The following is a 22,421-nucleotide window of genomic DNA, read 5'->3' as shown; positions in this document are numbered from 1 at the left end:
AGACGGTACTGGGCAGAGACGGTACTGGGCACGGGCGGAACCCAGCGAGGCGAAGGACCCCAGCAAAGGTCAGCTATTGGCTGTCATTGCGCCTGTCACATTATCAATTCTCTTGTAACCAACACCAGACTCCCACAGCTGCTCACCTGAGCTTCTTCTCACAAGTTCCACCTCCTCCTGGAAATGCATCCCTTCTTCTTGTTTTATCTTAAGTGAACACACAGATGAAATGACGGGATGATCTGAAGTAAAAACAAAATACAAGTGAGAATGCGTAAGCTGATCACGCCTGTGCATATGTGAGTAAGTAATGGTATTGATGCAAATATAGACAACACGGACAGAAGATAAAACGCATCTTTATTCACCGTCTCACGGCTCTGCTTACCTTACAGGAGCCATGTGTTAAACTGACATCAGGGTAAAACCAAAGTGTAAAGAAGAGGGGTGGTGGAATATACAAGGAGAGGAAGGTGTAAGAAGTAATGTGGACGATATAACTAATGACAACATAAACACAACAATGCTAATGACAGAATATAACACATCTTCAAATAACAAAAAAATCAACGTCAAGAGTAAGAAAGGTAAAGGACAAAAAGCCACAATTGACCTCTGGTGCGATCACCCTACCCTCTGCGTGTACGTCTGCACCTCCTGGTGATGATATTGTTCTCTTTCTTTGTTTTGTTCAAAGACACAGTAACATTTTTTATCATAATCGCCAGAAAAGCGCTTCAACACCCCAGCAGGGGTTACAAGCGCTATCTAAATACAAACCTTTTTTCCTCTCAATCCTTCTGCTATCCTTCCGAATCCTTAAATTTATTTCATATTTCACTATACTAATTCAACACTAATCCTTTATGGGTCCCAGAGTAGCATGCTACTCCCCAAAAAAGCGTTTTGACGCCTCGTCAGGGGTAGTAAGCGCTATATGAATGCAATTACAATAAAATACAATGGCCATCAGAAGACTCGTGTGAACTTGGCAAGCCTGTCCATTCTCAAGATTTGCCCACTGTCCACCTTTACTATATTGTGTTTAGCTTCAATGATGGATATAGGTTTGGAAAATGTGCTCACATTTTCACTCTGAGCACCTGGTATTTTCACAAAAACCCAATCACCTACACTCATCTGCGGTTCTTACAGGTAGATTCATCAAGCATTTTTGCAAGCGCAAACGGTGCGAATCGCAAAATTCGGCCGTTTGCGCCCGCAAAAATGGCATTTGAGATTCATCAATGGGTCATGTACTCGCAATTTGAAAAATTGCAAATAATTGCGATTTTTCAAATTGCGATCGCATTTAAGGAATCTCAATTAGAGATTCCTTAAATGCTATTCATGATCAATTTCTGAATTGCGAATTCGCTATTTTTGGCCGCTATTTACCGCGAAGTCTGACTTGGTGGTAAATAGCGAAAACTTAGAAAAATGCATTTTAGTGCATTTTTCTAAGTTGGATGTTACACACACACACATGTCCTTTGGACATGTGTGCGCGCAACATCAGTCTAAATTTACATTTCAGGGGTGCTACAGGGTGTCCTTTGGACACCCCTGGCACCCTTGAAATCGCATCCTTATTTGCGATTAGCAAATTGCTAATCGCAAATAAGGAATAACTCCTCATTCATTCCTATGGGCCATTCCTATGGGCCATTCGGCCCATAGGAATGAATGGGGAGTTATTCCTTATTTGCGATTAGCAATTTGCGATTAGCAATTTGCTAATCGCAAATAAGGAACATGTAGAAATCGCAAAAATGAATCCCGTTTTGCGAGTCTTTATTAGCGATTCCTTAATAATCGCTATTAAGGACTCGCAAAACGGGACATTGATGAATCTAGGTGTTAGCTCCTTGTTCAGAATCGTATCATTTTTTGTACTTTGGTAGTTTTCTAGGTTCTCTTTGAATATTTCAATGTCTATCGATTCTCGTCCTCCTGCAGCAAGCCAACCAGGACATAGTTTGGTGCTAGGGTTCCTGCCTCTCAGGGGAGTGACAGGGGAAGACACCCCTGTGAAATGGTTGGGTGTGGTGTGATATGACCATAGTAAATCCTGTTCAACTCTTCCACTGGATGCCCCTTGAGACATGCCAATTGGATACAATCTTTTAACATTCGATTAGCTCTTTCTACTGTACTGCTAGCTTTTGGGCAGTAAAATTCTGCTTTCAAAGTTTAATACATAATTTTGAAGAGAATTGTTTGATTTTGTAGGAGGTAAATTGAACTCCATAATCAGTAATGAGTGTTGATGGAATACCTACTACACAAAATCTGTCTTTTAAGAAGCTAATCAAGGTACAAGTGGTGGTTTGGTTCACTATTTTTGAAACAATCTAATATGAATTATAGTCAATTAAAACAAACATGAATCTTTTATGTACACCTAGGTGGTTAGTGGAACCGATGATGTCTAAGCAAGTTTGTCCCACAGCTTATGTGGAATAGAAACACTGGATACTGTTTTTATAAATGTTGCCAAAGCCATCAAATCAAAGTAGAGCTCATCTTGATGGTTTGTTGTGCAGACGTTGACAACACTGAACCACACGCCTCACCCATGGTAATTAATATTGAATTAATACAGGGTAATGGGTCTCTTTCAACCCACTTGTTATTAAGAGTGCGTAGATCGACATAACGGTGTCTAACCATATGGATCAGTCCATGGGTTGGATGAGTTCAAGATCAGAAAGTTTTTTAACTCTTGTTCCAACAGTTCGTTCATCATGTAGGGTACATGGCGTTGTTTGTGTACAATGGGTTTCACCCTGGATTTCAATTTTCATTTAGGTTGAAAACTCCGTTCTGAGCTAGTTTTAGTCAACTAAATGTGATTCCCATTTCTCATGGCATTGTGGGTGATGCACCTGGTCTTGAAGTCAATAAAACCACACCGTGGAGCAAACGTAACTCCTTCTGCGATGCTGCCTACCATATGTTCAGTGAGTGCCCTTGTTTTCTACACCAGCAAACAGGCTCCTCCTTTCTCCAGCCAGTGGTGATAAGTAACATACATTTATGTACTGCACGCCTGTGCACTTCTAAACATCTACTCTTCCACACCTCCATGCTGAAGTTTGGCTATCGGGTGCCAACGGATGCGGAATATGATTCAGTTTGTACTTTTTTTCAATACCAATTCTCTGATTCATGCACAAAACGAATTTTCGCTTAAAAAGTCCTACTTACCTATGCGCAGGCCAGAGCTGCTCTCTCCTCCTTCTGAGCTGTAATGATCCATCGAACCAGGGAGTAACTCTTCGTCCATCCTCAAGATATTGTCGGAATTAAGAGTGTGATATTCTACTAGAAAAACACAAGTAGATCATTTAAAATCCTCATTATGGGTTTCTGGATTTAAATGCTTTATCAATGTATTTCATTTTCTTTTTGACATGAGGTTGCGCAGAATCAATAAATACATTTTCATGACGGGGCAGATTATGAACTGGACTTTTACCAAGGCTTCAGAGTGAGTCAGTGGGAGCCGCTACAAGACGTTTCTTCCTCTAAACAATGAACGTTGAGGTTCAATTACTGTCCTGAGTAACAAGTGAACTTGCGCTGCAGATCCAACTACTACCTGGACATCATCACCTCTCGTCTCTGAGCTGGTACCAACCTGACTAAAAGTCACTCAATCCTTCCTGTGAATAAAGAGTTTTTCTCTCACCTGGGGTGAATCACTGACGCGCCTTTTGTCATGATAAAAAATATTATTAAACTTTTTCACTTTTAAAAATAAATGTAACTTTTATTTTTAACAAACACATAATACGATTAATTTAAATTCATTTAATGCATACCTTTTTGTAAATTTTAATGCATAATAAATATAAATAATTTAGTTTAGACGGGTTTTATATTTTAATAACTCTTTGAAAGAAACAATGTAAATTACATTACATATATTTAAATTAATTATTTATTTCAAATTTGAATTAATACTGGATTTTCGATCAAATTAATTATTTAACATATCTATATCAAATTAAATGACATTAATATTTAACATAAAAATAATTTTGCTATATTTTTTTAAAGTGTAATAAACTTTTTACATTCTCCCTTTACTTTACCATAAGAACATCTCCCACCATTTCTACCTATTTTAATGAAAAGGGAAATGAAAAAAGGTTAAACTTGAAAGAACAAATAAAACTCTGTTACGTTAAATATTAAAGTAAACACATTTTATTTATTTTAAGTCTAGAATAAAATTTAAAATGCCACAGGATGATTAACGCAATTTTAAATTTACATTCAATTAAATAAGAAAACTTCTGAAGTTTAAAATAGAATAAAGATCCCCTAAAGTAATTTATATATATATATATATTTTTTTTTATGTATTAATAATTATTAAAACTGATGTATAGAATTAAAAGCCATTTAATAGCTTGATAAAAATTAATGTTACATTAATTTTTTAACTAATAAAAGTTATTAGAACATTTTACAATAAAATAATAAATATGGTTTATTTTAGATAGTTTTAAAAAGCTCAAGTAAATTAAAATAGTTTAACATTATTTCCTATGGGGTTTTATTTTAATCCCCTACTGCCATTATTTTTTATGGGAGAGCGTTGCATTGCCAGTGGATGGCCATATGTGTTACTGGACTTACAGCTCTGAGATGGAGTATATTTATTACTCTTCTTGCTGTAGTATCTTTAGAAGTGCAGTTTGTGAATAGCAATTGGCTTACTCTTGTGGATGGGCGCATGTCCCCCCTTAAGCACCTCCTTACTCCTCCCTGAACCAGTCCCATTTAGTAGTACTTATGCCTCTTTTCCCATCCACTCTCACAGGTCCCTTCCACATTTAGGGCCCAATTACTAAGTCAGGAGGAGTTTGCTCTGCCCAACATCGTCTCGGTCAAGGGAACGACAAACAGCAGGTCAGCGGTCCCGACCGACTAATTAGTAAGCGACAGAACACTCCTTCACTTTACAATGGGAGCGTGCATTGCATGCATTCGGACTGGAATGCATGCTCTCATTGTAAAAAAAAAAGGCGCAGTTCATCCCTGCACCCTGTAGCAGGCACCTCAAGGTGCATTTTTGATACTGCCAAAGACAATGATTCTTTGGACTCCACGAGCACTGCGAGAGAATTTATCATGAAAATGAAGCAAACTTCATCATAGCTTTCACTTCGTTTGGATTATTGTCCTTTTTTTAAATTATAAAACATAAAACAAACGTTTTCGCTATTCTAATAAATTGAGGTTTTGGCTATTGCAATTGGTGAATTTGGTGAGTGTGTACGTTTTACTTCTGTGGGTAAAGGAAAATAATCAAAAAATATTGGAACTTAGTAGGACCACAAATTGGGATCCAAGATACACCTATGTGTACTTTCAAAAGGGCTAAAAACATTAAGGATCATGTGGTCTCTTCTTACCTAGATACCCCTAAGCATAGTAACATCAGGAGCCAACTGGGACTGCCACCCGTCACAGGACACCAAAGGTGTGGGAACTGCAAAGTATGCAGGCACACTAAGACTGGAAATTCCTTTACCCACAGAAGTAAAACGTACACACTCACCAAATTCACCAATTGCAATAGTCAAAACCTCATCTATGCTATTAAATGCCCTTGCTAGATGCTGTATGTAGGACAAACCACCCAACGAGTAAAGAATAGGATTCTGCAACATCAAAGTAGAATCAGGTGTAAAGTTCAAGGGGCACCATTTGTGGAGCACTACAATACTTTTAACCACTCACAAGACCAACTTGAATGGTGGGTACTAGAAGAAAATTGAATTGCACCGGAGAGGGGATAACATGGCCACCACGTTGAACTACAAAGAGTGTCTTTGGATCCACATCCTAGACTCTGTAATGCAGGGATTGAATGGACATGAGGAAACTTGCATACAAATGAGTAGGCTCTAGTAACCTTTTGTATAAACTGTATACACTTCATGACATGTGAATTCTAGTTCTATACACTTTGTTATTATGTCAGATGTACATGCTTGATTGATACCTATGTAGAACTGTCTGTATCATATACATATATGCCGCACAATGTAAGAACAACCCGCTAGTGACTGGCATGATATATACACCTTTTATAATCAGAAGGGGGAAAGGATCACTTGTCCTGCTTAAACCTTGGGTTCACAAGTCGAGGAACTGGTATCTCCCAACAAATATGACCCTCATACACGTGTATTTAGGTGATTTCTCTTCAGCGGTATATACTGGGTACCCGCTTTTCTACACGTGCGTGCGTAATCATTGAGTCATTTTTTGTATTGTGCACCCTCCACCAGGAGGTTTTGCCTTAGGTTTAAGGCAGTAGTGATCGTGGAAAGTGGGGGGTCTAGTGGTGGTGTCGTTATTAAAAATCCGGACATCCAGACAGAGGCAATTTTAATAAGTCTGGATTCGGACTATAAGTAAAAAGTTAGGTGCACTTTCTGAATTGGTTAGGGATTCAAGTGCATTTAGTATATAGGGTTTAAAAAGAGGTCAACATGTTTCAGCCTTTGGTAGTCAGAGGATCTTAGGCTTTCGTCAGGACCAATGGGGGTGAATAAATAGTGAAAAAAATCGTTGTGAGAAGAAAAAAGGGTTATTGACCTGATTCTTCGTGGGTTAAGGTTTCATTGTACCTGAAAAAGAAAACATACACACAAACAGCAACAAACAGGGAGATGGGGTACGGGAAAACACATAATTATGTACAATAGTACCTTTTTGTTTTTAAGGAACTAGAAAATGGCAATACTTTTCATCATACTCATTTCAGGCGTCAACTCTTCCTTTGTCATACTCCGGTGGGCAGAAAAGACTAATACTGTATTGAGGTGCCCATAGTCTTAACATTGTACTTTCTCAGTGCGTGTTCTATAGTGAGAACCGTTGTAAATTGTGGCCGCTTTGTGGATGCATTCACACTGCAGACATACCATGCTTACTTTCACAAATCATTCAAGTGTGTGATTATTACGTGCTAAAATAAATTCTTCACATGCTCTTTTGACCAGAAGTTGTCCGTGGGTCATTATTTCGTGAGTGCGTGATGCGTGACTCGAATGGTGCCCAGTGCGCTGTGTGCGCTTTTACTTCTAATGCGTACCTTATTATGTTAGAAGAATTGCTTCCTCGGGGATTTAGGCTGATCGAGAGAGGCCTTACTAGAGGGATATTAAAGGAAAGACATTACAGGGCGCGGTCTTTTACTTGCGGTTTGTTCTTGTGCTCGGCGCGCTCGGGTGTCAGCATTACCTTAGTGCCTTCTTACTCGGTCTTGGCAGCATGTGCTGGCTCTGCCTGTCATCACCCGGAACTACAGGGCGGTGTAGTTCCGGGTGGATTTGTACCTAGTGATGGTAGAGATGGAAGAAATACTTCCCGCTCGCTCTTTTTGACCATTGTTACTTTCCAGTTAGCTTCACAGTTAGAAAACAATAAAGATAAATTAATGATAATTGGTAGCAAACTGGAATTATAAGATTTGTTTGCAAAGAAATTGTAAATGCACCAAATTCAGAAGAAATACTTCACAATCGGTCTATGACGGTAATTAACACTATTATTAATTATATTCAATAGCAAAATTGAATGCTTTTGTCAATTGGCTCATAGGGGGATTACCAGGTAATAATTCAATCTATTGTAATTATGTTGCAAAGGTATATGCACCGCTGGGTGCAGCCGTTTTATGCCGAGTTGGTGGCCTAAGGTACACGTATTGGGGAAATGCAATTTTTAATTTAGTTTTTAATTTAGTATTTTTAATTTGTATGTTGAGGTTGGCATGGAAATTACCAAGCCTTATATGAGGGCGCAAAGGTTCTATTGTTGCTCTCATAAAGCACTGTCAAAAGTCACTGGTATGCAATGTGAGCAGGATTATCAGGCCACTTGTGTTCTGCACTGGAGGTAAAGTGTTATAGACGGGCTTAGAGTATTGTTTATCTGTTGAGGGACAGCCACGGAACAGAATCGTTAAGGCCCTGGGTGTCTGTTTTGAGCCTGTGGACCCAACGTTGTTCCTTTTCGAACAGTATATTGGCTGCGTTTCTGTCTACTGTATCTAGGCTTTCTAGGATTACCCAGTGCAGGTCATTGGCTGTATGTTGTTTCTCTTTGTAATGCGATGACATCTTTGTCGTGCTTTTCTTACAGTTGACATTGCTCCTGTGTTCACAGAGTCTCTGTTTTGCTTTTCAGCACGTCATCCCAATATATCGCATGTCACAAGGGCATGTGATCATATATACAACGTGGCTAGTGTTGCAGTTGGTGTGTTTTTTCAGTTTCCATGAAAAGTCTGGAAGTAACTGCAGTTCTTTTGTTGGTTCTGTGGTTGCACAAACTACGCAGGTCCCGCAGGGGTAGTGTCCAGTGATTGGAGGGTTATTCCATAGGCCTGGTTGTTGTTTTTTCTTTTTCGGAGGTGGTCTTGTGTGGACCAAAAGGTCTTTTATATTGCTGCTCCTTTTGTTTGCAAATCTTGGTTTTGACCAGGTCAGGGTGTTGGATGTTATAATCCTCCAGTTGCGGTTGATTATTTTTTTCACGTGATTTGTTATTGGGCTATAGGTTGTGACACATGTAGTCCTGTCATCGGTCTGTTTTGGGTGACTTTCAAGTAGAGATTCTCTGGGTTGATTTCTAGCTCGTTTAGCACAGGAGTTGATTATTCTTTTAGGGTAATCTCTAGCCGTTAGTTTTTCACAGAGATCAGTTGCTTGGGATTTGTAGTCTTTTATGGAGCTACAGTTTCTCCTCAGTCGTAAGAACTGACTGTAAGGAAGGTTTTCTCTCAAAGGGCGGGGGTGGAAACTGTTAAAGGATAGCAGACTGTTTTTGGCAGTAGGCTTGAAGAATGTTCTTGTTTGTAAGGTGTTTCCTTCGGCAAAAATGGTTATGTCCAGGAAGTCAAGACTCTGCGCATTGGATGTATATGTAAAGTTCAGGCATTCATCCTGATTGTTCAACCACCTATGGAAATCTGTTAGTGATTCATTGTCTCCTTTCCAGATTAAAAAGATATCGTCGATATATCTCTTCCAGAAGAGTATATGACGAGAGAAGGGGTTGTTTACATTATGGATGTAAGTCTGTTCAAAAGTGCTTACGTAGAGACCCGCCACGCTGGGAGCAAAGGTACTCCCCATAGATGTACCATGCTGCTGGAGATAGAGGGTGTCTTTATATTGGAAAAAGTTTTCCATGAGGGCCAGTCTGCAGCATTCCAGTACAAAGTGTCTTGGAGTTCGATGGTGCCATTCGATGTTAAACAATATTGATTCGAGAGTCTCTAAAGTTTTCTGTTGTGGAAGGCTTGTGTAGAGGCTCTCGATGTCTAAACCTACTAAGAGCATGCTGCTTTCTGAGTACTCGAAGTTCTGTAACTTATTGATCAAGTCTCTTGTGTCTTTAAGGTAGGTAGGCGTGGTTTGGACCAGTGGTCTCAGGTACTGGTCCGCAAATTGTGACAATGGCTCTAGAATAGAGTTGATCCCCGAGACAATTGGTCTTCCTGGTGGGGGCATCTTATCTTTATGTGTCTTGGGTAGAGAGTAAAAATATGGCGTAACTGGTGCTTTCGTTACCAGATAGTCCGCCTCTTTTTTAGATAACCAGTTGTTACACTCTGCTTCCTCAATCATAAGGGCTATTGTCCTTTGTAAACGTGCTGTTGGGTCAGTTGTAATCACTTGGTAGAATTTGGTGTCTGCTAATAGATTCATACATTGCTTGTCATATCCTTCTGCTGATAGTAGGACTACACCTCCGCCTTTGTCCGCAGGCTTGATGACAATGTCATGGTTATCTTTCAATTCTGTCAGAGCGATTTTTTCTGCTTTTGTTAGGTTCTGGAAAGGTCTCGGAGGATGTTGATTTAGTTCTTCAACTTCCTTCATGATGGCCTGTTCAAATGTACTAATCTCAATGGGTACTTGCGAGTTAAGTGGGCAAAAGGTGGACTTATTTCTTAAAGTGGTATCTCCTTCTTGAGGTTGTTGTTCTCCTTTGAAAAACGCTTTCAGTTTTAGCGTGCGGCAAAAGTTTGCAAGTTCGCACTTTGTTTTGAAAATGTCTGTTTTTGGGGTTGGCACGTAGCCTAACCCTTTATTCAGGACGCTTGTCTGGTTCTCTGTCAATTCTAGTCCTGTTAAGTTGACTATTAGATTGTCGGACCTTGTCCTGTGTTGGCTTTGGTGACGCTTCTGGTTTGAACCTGTCGCGTCTGGTCGGACCATGTTATTCCTTTTTGCCTGGACCTCCGGTTGTTCTGGCCATTCCCTAAAAAAGGACGGCCTTGCTGGTAATTTTGGGCACCTTGTGGGGGCATTTGGTGGTTCATGGGTATCGGGAAATATGGGTTTGGCCATCCTTGAAACTGGGGGTTGAATGGATGGAATGGTATTCCTTGTCCATTGTTTTGAAAAAAAGGGGGGCGCCAGTAGTTGCTACGGCCTCTTTGTTGTCCTCTTTTGTTCCTGAAGTTCCCACGACCTCGTGTTGTGGTATCATCTCCGCTCTGATCTGAGCTGTTGTCTGAAGACATGCTGTTTGTATCTGAGTTGTCGTTCAGTTTGTAGTCTTTGCTACTATAAGGATGAATGCGTTCCAAGGAGAACCTCTTCAATTCTTTTGCAAGTTTCTGCAATTTCGTCTGTGTTAGATATTCTTGACTGTCTTTCATTTCTTTGTTTATCTCGTCAAGACGAGTTTTGTAGATGGTTATGTTGATTGTGTTGTTCAGTTTTGTTTCCAAAATCTCAATCTTGATCGCGAGTTCGTCCGTGAGTCTTGTTGCAGTTTTTATTATCAGCACTAGGTAGTCTCTGGTGCACTTCCATGATATGGAAGACCAATCTTTTCTAAACGCTAGATCCTTCAAGAAAATGCGTGGTGCATTCGTCACCCAAAGGCCTTTGGGTGCAGCGTTGACTCGGAGATACTCGGTCATGATTATGCCATGTACTGCTGTTCGTACTTGTTCTTTCTTTACTTCACTTAACTCGTCCCATTCTGCTGTCGAAGACAGAGTCTGGTTGAGGTCACCTTCCATAAGTAGAGGCGGTCTTGCCAAAATTTCGTCGATGTCCTCAGTTGTGTAACTGAGTCCAAAGCTTCCTGCCATGATGACAACGTTCTGTTAGGCAGTATGATATCACAGGCTCTTATGGGTGCCTATGAGATTTTCTCCCACAGCTGTTCGCTGCTTGACATGTATAATCATGGGGATGGGGGAGGTAGAGTGAAAATCCTTTCAGTCTCCGTAGTTAACTTTTATAATCAGAAGGGGGAAAGGATCACTTGTCCTGCTTAAACCTTGGGTTCACAAGTCGAGGAACTGGTATCTCCCAACAAATATGACCCTCATACACGTGTATTTAGGTGATTTCTCTTCAGCGGTATATACTGGGTACCCGCTTTTCTACACGTGCGTGCGTAATCATTGAGTCATTTTTTGTATTGTGCACCCTCCACCAGGAGGTTTTGCCTTAGGTTTAAGGCAGTAGTGATCGTGGAAAGTGGGGGGTCTAGTGGTGGTGTCGTTATTAAAAATCCGGACATCCAGACAGAGGCAATTTTAATAAGTCTGGATTCGGACTATAAGTAAAAAGTTAGGTGCACTTTCTGATTTGGTTAGGGATTCAAGTGCATTTAGTATATAGGGTTTAAAAAGAGGTCAACATGTTTCAGCCTTTGGTAGTCAGAGGATCTTAGGCTTTCGTCAGGACCAATGGGGGTGAATAAATAGTGAAAAAAATCGTTGTGAGAAGAAAAAAGGGTTATTGACCTGATTCTTCGTGGGTTAAGGTTTCATTGTACCTGAAAAAGAAAACATACACACAAACAGCAACAAACAGGGAGATGGGGTACGGGAAACACATAATTATGTACAATAGTACCTTTTTGTTTTTAAGGAACTAGAAAATGGCAATACTTTTCATCATACTCATTTCAGGCGTCAACTCTTCCTTTGTCATACTCCGGTGGGCAGAAAAGACTAATACTGTATTGAGGTGCCCATAGTCTTAACATTGTACTTTCTCAGTGCGTGTTCTATAGTGAGAACCGTTGTAAATTGTGGCCGCTTTGTGGTTGCATTCACACTGCAGACATACCATGCTTACTTTCACAAATCATTCAAGTGTGTGATTATTACGTGCTAAAATAAATTCTTCACATGCTCTTTTGACCAGAAGTTGTCCGTGGGTCATTATTTCGTGAGTGCGTGATGTGTGACTCGAATGGTGCCCAGTGCGCTGTGTGCGCCTTTACTTCTAATGCGTACCTTATTATGTTAGAAGAATTGCTTCCTCGGGATTTAGGCTGATCGAGAGAGGCCTTACTAGAGGGATATTAAAGGAAAGACATTACAGGGCGCGGTCTTTTACTTGCGGTTTGTTCTTGTGCTCGGCGCGCTCGGGTGTCAGCATTACCTTAGTGCTTGTCATATCCTTCTGCTGATAGTAGGACTACACCTCCGCCTTTGTCCGCAGGCTTGATGACAATGTCATGGTTATCTTTCAATTCTGTCAGAGCGATTTTTTCTGCTTTTGTTAGGTTCTGGAAAGGTCTCGGAGGATGTTGATTTAGTTCTTCAACTTCCTTCATGATGGCCTGTTCAAATGTACTAATCTCAATGGGTACTTGCGAGTTAAGTGGGCAAAAGGTGGACTTATTTCTTAAAGTGGTATCTCCTTCTTGAGGTTGTTGTTCTCCTTTGAAAAACGCTTTCAGTTTTAGCGTGCGGCAAAAGTTTGCAAGTTCGCACTTTGTTTTGAAAATGTCTGTTTTTGGGGTTGGCACGTAGCCTAACCCTTTATTCAGGACGCTTGTCTGGTTCTCTGTCAATTCTAGTCCTGTTAAGTTGACTATTAGATTGTCGGACCTTGTCCTGTGTTGGCTTTGGTGACGCTTCTGGTTTGAACCTGTCGCGTCTGGTCGGACCATGTTATTCCTTTTTGCCTGGACCTCCGGTTGTTCTGGCCATTCCCTAAAAAAGGACGGCCTTGCTGGTAATTTTGGGCACCTTGTGGGGGCATTTGGTGGTTCATGGGTATCGGGAAATATGGGTTTGGCCATCCTTGAAACTGGGGGTTGAATGGATGGAATGGTATTCCTTGTCCATTGTTTTGAAAAAAAGGGGGGCGCCAGTAGTTGCTACGGCCTCTTTGTTGTCCTCTTTTGTTCCTGAAGTTCCCACGACCTCGTGTTGTGGTATCATCTCCGCTCTGATCTGAGCTGTTGTCTGAAGACATACTGTTTGTATCTGAGTTGTCGTTCAGTTTGTAGTCTTTGCTACTATAAGGATGAATGCGTTCCAAGGAGAACCTCTTCAATTCTTTTGCAAGTTTCTGCAATTTCGTCTGTGTTAGATATTCTTGACTGTCTTTCATTTCTTTGTTTATCTCGTCAAGACGAGTTTTGTAGATGGTTATGTTGATTGTGTTGTTCAGTTTTGTTTCCAAAATCTCAATCTTGATCGCGAGTTCGTCCGTGAGTCTTGTTGCAGTTTTTATTATCAGCACTAGGTAGTCTCTGGTGCACTTCCATGATATGGAAGACCAATCTTTTCTAAACGCTAGATGTTGATTTAGTTTCTTTGCAAACAAATCTTATAATTCCAGTTTGCTACCAATTATCATTAATTTATCTTTATTGTTTTCTAACTGTGAAGCTAACTGGAAAGTATCAATGGTCAAAAAGAGCGAGCGGGAAGTATTTCTTCCATCTCTACCATCACTAGGTACAAATCCACCCGGAACTACACCGCCCTGTAGTTCCGGGTGATGACAGGCAGAGCCAGCACATGCTGCCAAGACCGAGTAAGAAGGCACTAAGGTAATGCTGACACCCGAGCGCGCCGAGCACAAGAACAAACCGCAAGTAAAAGACCGCGCCCTGTAATGTCTTTCCTTTAATATCCCTCTAGTAAGGCCTCTCTCGATCAGCCTAAATCCCGAGGAAGCAATTCTTCTAACATAATAAGGTACGCATTAGAAGTAAAAGCGCACACAGCGCACTGGGCACCATTCGAGTCACGCATCACGCACTCACGAAATAATGACCCACGGACAACTTCTGGTCAAAAGAGCATGTGAAGAATTTATTTTAGCACGTAATAATCACACACTTGAATGATTTGTGAAAGTAAGCATGGTATGTCTGAAGTGTGAATGCAACCACAAAGCGGCCACAATTTACAACGGTTCTCACTATAGAACACGCACTGAGAAAGTACAATGTTAAGACTATGGGCACCTCAATACAGTATTAGTCTTTTCTGCCCACCGGAGTATGACAAAGGAAGAGTTGACGCCTGAAATGAGTATGATGAAAAGTATTGCCATTTTCTAGTTCCTTAAAAACAAAAAGGTACTATTGTACATAATTATGTGTTTTCCCGTACCCCATCTACCTGTTTGTTGCTGTTTGTATGTATGTTTTCTTTTTCAGGTACAATGAAACCTTAACCCACGAAGAATCAGGTCAATAACCCTTTTTTCTTCTCACAACGATTTTTTTCACTATTTATTCACCCCCATTGGTCCTGACGAAAGCCTAAGATCCTCTGACTACCAAAGGCTGAAACATGTTGACCTCTTTTTAAACCCTATATACTAAATGCACTTGAATCCCTAACCAAATCAGAAAGTGCACCTAACTTTTTACTTATAGTCCGAATCCAGACTTATTAAAATTGCCTCTGTCTGGATGTCCGGATTTTTAATAACGACACCACCACTAGACCCCCCACTTTCCACGATCACTACTGCCTTAAACCTAAGGCAAAACCTCCTGGTGGAGGGTGCACAATACAAAAAATGACTCAATGATTACGCACGCACGTGTAGAAAAGCGGGTATCCAGTATATACCGCTGAAGAGAAATCACCTAAATACACGTGTATGAGGGTCATATTTGTTGGGAGATACCTGTTCCTCGACTTGTGAACCCAAGGTTTAAGCAGGACAAGTGATCCTTTCCCCCTTCTGATTATAAAAGTTAACTACGGAGACTGAAAGGATTTTCACTCTACCTCCCCCATCCCCATGATTATACATGATATATACACCATCAGAACCGCGGTCTGCCGAATACCTTCACATGACCAGGTTTTCCACGAGGTCCGGCGAAGAAACAAGTTACTTACCTGTAACTTTAGTTCTCCAGTATTGGTAAATTTCATAGATTCCCATAGCTTGTATCATTCCCCGTCGTCGGAATGGGAGCCTCGGTAATAAATATATATATATATATATATATATATTCAAGCTCCAAAAATCCACAGGATATTAAATCCAAAAGAATGCAGCACACGCAGGGGTGGTTCCAACCAAGATGTTTAATGTTGGAACGCTCACAGCAACAAGACGCGTTTCGCCATCGGGCTTCGTCAAATTGTGCAGAGAGCCGAGGCGCCCATCAACTTTAAAAAGCGTCATTTGCAAAGTAACAAACAAAGAAGGACTAACATACAACAGTCTACTATGGCCGCCATCTTAAGATGGTCAAAGTATCGTTAGAATGATGGCAAAAATGGTTAAAAACACAGATTCTGTGAATATAAATACAAAAACCATACGTTTAAATGAACATAAATTAACCATCATTTCTGAACCACTGTAAGTCCCTCAAATCTAGCCCTGAATGGGCACAAATGTAGTGAAAATAGTGCGCGAGCACGATATAGTGCCAGAGCCCAGCTCTAGTGATCAGAACTACATAAATTGCCTAGTCATGAATATAACTATAAGCAAATGCGCGCATACATCATAATTTGATCTTACTAAAAGATGCGCAATACATAATTGAACCCTGGATGGCCATAATCATAGGCTATACTACAAATGATGTCTTACTTTGCTAAACTGACAATAATATTAAAATGAGAAATATCAAGAGATGCAAATTTCAGAAATTTCAGTAATATATACATTCAACGACTCTCCAAAATAACAATGAAAAAGAAACACCATCATTACATGAATAATCAACCCAAGTGTACTGATAACTCCTCATGCATATTCAATCCATGAGGAGTTTTGCATTGCAAGTCAATTATGTACCTGGATTCCAAGCGTCTTAATTTCAGAAGGCGATCCCCCCCTCTGATGTTAGCAGGTACACTATCGAGACAGGTATACACCAACAGATCCCTGTTGCTTTTGTGCAACTTCTCGAAGTGCCTGGCTACTGGGTAGGAAGCATCCTTATTTGCAATTGCACGCATATGCTCTAAAATTCTAAGTTTCACAGCATTGGTTGTACTGCCTATGTATTTCAGGCCGCACGGACACCTGAGACAATAGATAACATAAGGTGTCGAACAGGTGAGAAACTTAGTTATGCGTTTGGGGATGGCCAGACCAGGTACTTGATATGTAAGCGTCCGCTTACTGTGCTTGCATGCCTTGCACTTGCCACAAGGATAAAAACCATTGAGAACCGCCATTTTTGGAGGTATAACTTGGGACTGAAAGTGACTAGAAACAAGATGGTCCCTGAGAGATCGAGCCTTCCTGTAGGTGACTAAAGGATTGCTTGGCAAATCAGCCTTGATAGTGTTATCTGTCAATAAGATATTCCAGTTCTTTCTGAGTATCTTTTTGATTTGCCCAGCATTCTCAGAGTAGGTAGTGATAAGGCGAAAAGAGCCATCACTGGCTTTCTTTGATTTTTTTGGCAGTAAAAGCTCTTGTCGCCTCAACTTTTTAACCCTATCATATGCACTATTTAAGACACTTTCACTATAGCCCCTTATTCTAAATCTCTGAAGACTAGAATACGCTGATCTCTCATAATCCTCCTCATTGGAGTTGTTCCTTCTCAATCTGAGTAGCTCTCCATAAGGAATGCTTTCAATAAGTGGTCGTGGATGACTACTCGTGGCAAATAGGGTGGAATTACCAGCTGTCTCCTTCCTGTAAAGCTTGGTCTGTATACTGCCGTTCTCATCAATGTAAATAGTAAGATCTAAATAATTCACAGATGTCTGGCTAATCTGTCCTGAAAATCTAAGATTCACATTGTTGTTGTTGAGGGCATCAACAAAGTCATATGCGGTTTCTATAGGGTTCTCTAGAATAATAAAAAGATCGTCTATATAACGATAGTACCCGATAATCCTATTATGCCATTCGCAATTGTCATTACTCCAGGCCACTTGCTCCTCCCACCATCCTACGAAAAGGTTCGCAAAACTAGGGGCGGAGCAAGCTCCCATGGCAACACCTGACATCTGTTTATATAGCTGTTTGCCAAATAGGAATATGTTGTTATTTAGACTGAATGTCATAAATTCAAGTAACATTTTGTTGTGCTCATAGAATCTAAGTGGACGTTTATCCAAAAAACTAGCCATAGCCTTAAGACCATCCCCATGTGCAATGCACGTATATAAGCTGGCGATGTCAAGGACCAGCATACAGTAAGTGTCCTTCCAGGAGATTTTGTTAATGCAATTCAAAAAATGTTTGGTGTCTCTTACATAAGAGTCTAGGGACATCACCATGGGAGAGAGAAATGAGTCAACATAAATGGATACATTTTCTGTAAGACCTCCATTGGAGGCCACAATTGGCCTTCCTGGGGGATTAACAAGATCTTTATGTACCTTGGGGAGGTAATAAAAGGTAGGAATAACAGGGCTCAGGCATCGTAGGAACAAGTATTCATCTGTGTTCAACATGTTCAAGTTATACCACTTTAAAATCATGTCATGATATTCTTTCACACTGTGATTATATACTTTATCATTTACAGTCATATAAGTTGCTGTATCTCCCAACAAACGCATGGCTTCTGTTTCATATTGTGTCTTAGTAAGAAGGACAATATTGCCCCCCTTATCCGAAGGTTTGCAAACTAGGCCTGAATCCTCACACAAAGATTTTAGTGCCTTCTGTTGTTGTTGTGTGAAATTGTCTTTCGAAGGCAAATATTTCTTGGTGTGTCTAAGCCTTGTGAGATCCCTCACAACGGCCTCTGAAAATGTATCAATAGCATCAGGACACATCATAGGCATAAAGGTTGAGACCGGTTTGAAAGCACTGGCCCCCCCCTTCTGCGGTATATCAGCAATCCCTAACATTTGAGTGTTGGTTACATCACCAACATCCCCGATGTTAATTTCCTGATGCAAACCCTCAATCGCTCTTAATCCTCCCAGATCACTGCACCTCAGGGTGGTGCTTTGTTGCTCATTAACATTGCTCTCCGTGATCGAAGTACTGGCACTGTCAATATTGTCAGAATGTGGTTTGAGTTTGAAAAACTTATGAAGTTTTAATTTTCTGGCAAATTTGAAAACGTCGATCCTGGTTTGAGCAAATTCAAAATTCCTTCGTGGGCAGAAGGATAAGCCCAATGTTAGTACGGAATTTTCTTCCTTGGTTAAAATTTTATCCGTGAGATTGATGATCGTCAGATTGTCATGGCTAGGGCTCAATTCTTCTTCCTGTAGAAGTTTCTCTTGCTGCTGCGGGTTACAGGTGGGGACCCTGCTACGTTTCTTGCCGCAGCCCCCCCGCCGCGTTTTCCTTTTGCTGTTTGGTTGTCTGGGGGTTTGCCCCTGCCTCCCTCCAGCTGTTGTTTTCTCATTACATTGAACTCCACATGAAAAGAAGAAGAGCCGGTGTCATTGCCTTCCTCACTCTCTGCCTCGTCTGCAGTGACCTCTGACTCTGATGTCACGAGTTCGACAGTAGCCGGTTTATTTATCTTGGTCTTCAATTGCTTTCTGGTATTTTCATATTTCTTAGCAAATGTCAAGACCCTGCCCATTAGGTAATCTTTTTCATCCCTCTCGAATTTTTCTTCCTTACGTTGTTTAATTTTCTGCTCATACTTCTTCAACCATTTTTTAATTTGTTCACGTTTATCTGCCAACAGCACCTGATCCTCTTCCTTTGATAAATCATTTTCCAGATCTTTGATTTGTGCCAGAGCCTTATCTCTGTCACTCCAGGCAAAGCGCACCAATATGACAAGGCTCCCCTTGCATGATGCCGCCGTGTGTTCTGCCCATGCATCTAGTAACAGAGGATCAGGGTTCTCATACGCCGGGATAGTATAAATCCTCAAACCTCTGGGGACCCGGTCTACATCCATATAGTTCTGTAGTGATGTGGCTTCCCACCACTTTCTGATCTCCCGTTCGTACAAACGTTCCAGGGAGACCAGTTTGGTATTAAGCGATGTACAGCCCCCATTCATTTGGCTAGTGCCTGCCTTAGAAGTCCCATCCGTTTTTTTCTTATTTTTGAACATCTCTTGTTCCGCTTCTCTTCTCTCTGCCTCGCAAAACATTTAAATGGCACCGCAGCCGCGGAAACCAAATCAACAATGCTGTTTACCCCTTCGCTCAGAGTTCAATGCCCAATTGCAGAGGCTAAAATAAAAGTCACTTCTGCGCTCACCGCGCCTTACCCGGATGATGAAGAGGCTAGTCCAACCAGACGGCTGTGTCTGCCAACAATCCGGGCTCCGGCCAGGCGGTTCTCAATCCAGGGCTAACTCGGTGCAGCCGGTAATAAATACAACAGCTCCCAAACACCAGCCAACTGCACTCTCGAGCGGGTGCACACAAAGCGGGGGTGTGCCCGCGAACGTATTCAAGCTCCAAAAATCCACAGGATATTAAATCCAAAAGAATGCAGCACACGCAGGGGTGGTTCCAACCAAGATGTTTAATGTTGGAACGCTCACAGCAACAAGACGCGTTTCGCCATCGGGCTTCGTCAAATTGTGCAGAGAGCCGAGGCGCCCATCAACTTTAAAAAGCGTCATTTGCAAAGTAACAAACAAAGAAGGACTAACATACAACAGTCTACTATGGCCGCCATCTTAAGATGGTCAAAGTATCGTTAGAATGATGGCAAAAATGGTTAAAAACACAGATTCTGTGAATATAAATACAAAAACCATACGTTTAAATGAACATAAATTAACCATCATTTCTCAACCACTGTAAGTCCCTCAAATCTAGCCCTGAATGGGCACAAATGTAGTGAAAATAGTGCGCGAGCACGATATAGTGCCAGAGCCCAGCTCTAGTGATCAGAACTACATAAATTGCCTAGTCATGAATATAACTATAAGCAAATGCGCGCATACATCATAATTTGATCTTACTAAAAGATGCGCAATACATAATTGAACCCTGTACTTCGATCACGGAGAGCAATGTTAATGAGCAACAAAGCACCACCCTGAGGTGCAGTGATCTGGGAGGATTAAGAGCGATTGAGGGTTTGCATCAGGAAATTAACATCGGGGATGTTGGTGATGTAACCAACACTCAAATGTTAGGGATTGCTGATATACCGCAGAAGGGGGGGGCCAGTGCTTTCAAACCGGTCTCAACCTTTATGCCTATGATGTGTCCTGATGCTATTGATACATTTTCAGAGGCCGTTGTGAGGGATCTCACAAGGCTTAGACACACCAAGAAATATTTGCCTTCGAAAGACAATTTCACACAACAACAACAGAAGGCACTAAAATCTTTGTGTGAGGATTCAGGCCTAGTTTGCAAACCTTCGGATAAGGGGGGCAATATTGTCCTTCTTACTAAGACACAATATGAAACAGAAGCCATGCGTTTGTTGGGAGATACAGCAACTTATATGACTGTAAATGATAAAGTATATAATCACAGTGTGAAAGAATATCATGACATGATTTTAAAGTGGTATAACTTGAACATGTTGAACACAGATGAATACTTGTTCCTACGATGCCTGAGCCCTGTTATTCCTACCTTTTATTACCTCCCCAAGGTACATAAAGATCTTGTTAATCCCCCAGGAAGGCCAATTGTGGCCTCCAATGGAGGTCTTACAGAAAATGTATCCATTTATGTTGACTCATTTCTCTCTCCCATGGTGATGTCCCTAGACTCTTATGTAAGAGACACCAAACATTTTTTGAATTGCATTAACAAAATCTCCTGGAAGGACACTTACTGTATGCTGGTCCTTGACATCGCCAGCTTATATACGTGCATTGCACATGGGGATGGTCTTAAGGCTATGGCTAGTTTTTTGGATAAACGTCCACTTAGATTCTATGAGCACAACAAAATGTTACTTGAATTTATGACATTCAGTCTAAATAACAACATATTCCTATTTGGCAAACAGCTGTATAAACAGATGTCAGGTGTTGCCATGGGAGCTTGCTCCGCCCCTAGTTTTGCGAACCTTTTCGTAGGATGGTGGGAGGAGCAAGTGGCCTGGAGTAATGACAATTGCGAATGGCATAATAGGATTATCGGGTACTATCGTTATATAGACGATCTTTTTATTATTCTAGAGAACCCTATAGAAACCGCATATGACTTTGTTGATGCCCTCAACAACAACAATGTGAATCTTAGATTTTCAGGACAGATTAGCCAGACATCTGTGAATTATTTAGATCTTACTATTTACATTGATGAGAACGGCAGTATACAGACCAAGCTTTACAGGAAGGAGACAGCTGGTAATTCCACCCTATTTGCCACGAGTAGTCATCCACGACCACTTATTGAAAGCATTCCTTATGGAGAGCTACTCAGATTGAGAAGGAACAACTCCAATGAGGAGGATTATGAGAGATCAGCGTATTCTAGTCTTCAGAGATTTAGAATAAGGGGCTATAGTGAAAGTGTCTTAAATAGTGCATATGATAGGGTTAAAAAGTTGAGGCGACAAGAGCTTTTACTGCCCAAAAAATCAAAGAAAGCCAGTGATGGCTCTTTTCGCCTTATCACTACCTACTCTGAGAATGCTGGGCAAATCAAAAAGATACTCAGAAAGAACTGGAATATCTTATTGACAGATAACACTATCAAGGCTGATTTGCCAAGCAATCCTTTAGTCACCTACAGGAAGGCTCGATCTCTCAGGGACCATCTTGTTTCTAGTCACTTTCAGTCCCAAGTTATACCTCCAAAAATGCCGGTTCTCAATGGTTTTTATCCTTGTGGCAAGTGCAAGGCATGCAAGCACAGTAAGCGGACGCTTACATATCAAGTACCTGGTCTGGCCATCCCCAAACGCATAACTAAGTTTCTCACCTGTTCGACACCTTATGTTATCTATTGTCTCAGGTGTCCGTGTGGCCTGAAATACATAGGCAGTACAACCAATGCTGTGAAACTTAGAATTTTAGAGCATATGCGTGCAATTGCAAATAAGGATGCTTCCTACCCAGTAGCCAGGCACTTCGAGAAGTTGCACAAAAGCAACAGGGATCTGTTGGTGTATACCTGTCTCGATAGTGTACCTGCTAACATCAGAGGGGGGGATCGCCTTCTGAAATTAAGACGCTTGGAATCCAGGTACATAATTGACTTGCAATGCAAAACTCCTCATGGATTGAATATGCATGAGGAGTTATCAGTACACTTGGGTTGA

At 41.0% G+C, this 22,421-nt stretch overlaps 1 protein-coding gene across 2 annotated transcripts in view; it reads right to left on the bottom strand.

The window, feature by feature from the left end:
- Positions 1-22,421, bottom strand: part of LOC144822052 (uncharacterized) — an 89,400-nt gene that overhangs the window by 3,467 nt on the left and 63,512 nt on the right. Inside the window, exons 5-6 of one of the 2 annotated variants that reach the window (XM_078679127.1) lie at positions 3,211-3,324; positions 147-242 (exon numbers count right to left, since the gene is read on the bottom strand). In XM_078679127.1, coding sequence (XP_078535253.1) covers positions 147-242; positions 3,211-3,324 — 210 coding nt within the window. Of the gene's footprint in view, positions 1-146; positions 243-3,210; positions 3,328-22,421 lie in introns of both variants that reach the window. The other variant, XM_078679126.1, reaches the window with a different exon arrangement.

The sequence above is a fragment of the Lissotriton helveticus genome, chromosome 3_1 (genome assembly GCF_964261635.1).
Source record: "Lissotriton helveticus chromosome 3_1, aLisHel1.1, whole genome shotgun sequence".
NCBI classification, from domain to species: Eukaryota; Metazoa; Chordata; class Amphibia; order Caudata; family Salamandridae; genus Lissotriton; species Lissotriton helveticus.
The sequence above is the reverse complement of the archived record's forward strand: the minus strand, read 5'-3'. Positions and strand labels throughout refer to the sequence as shown.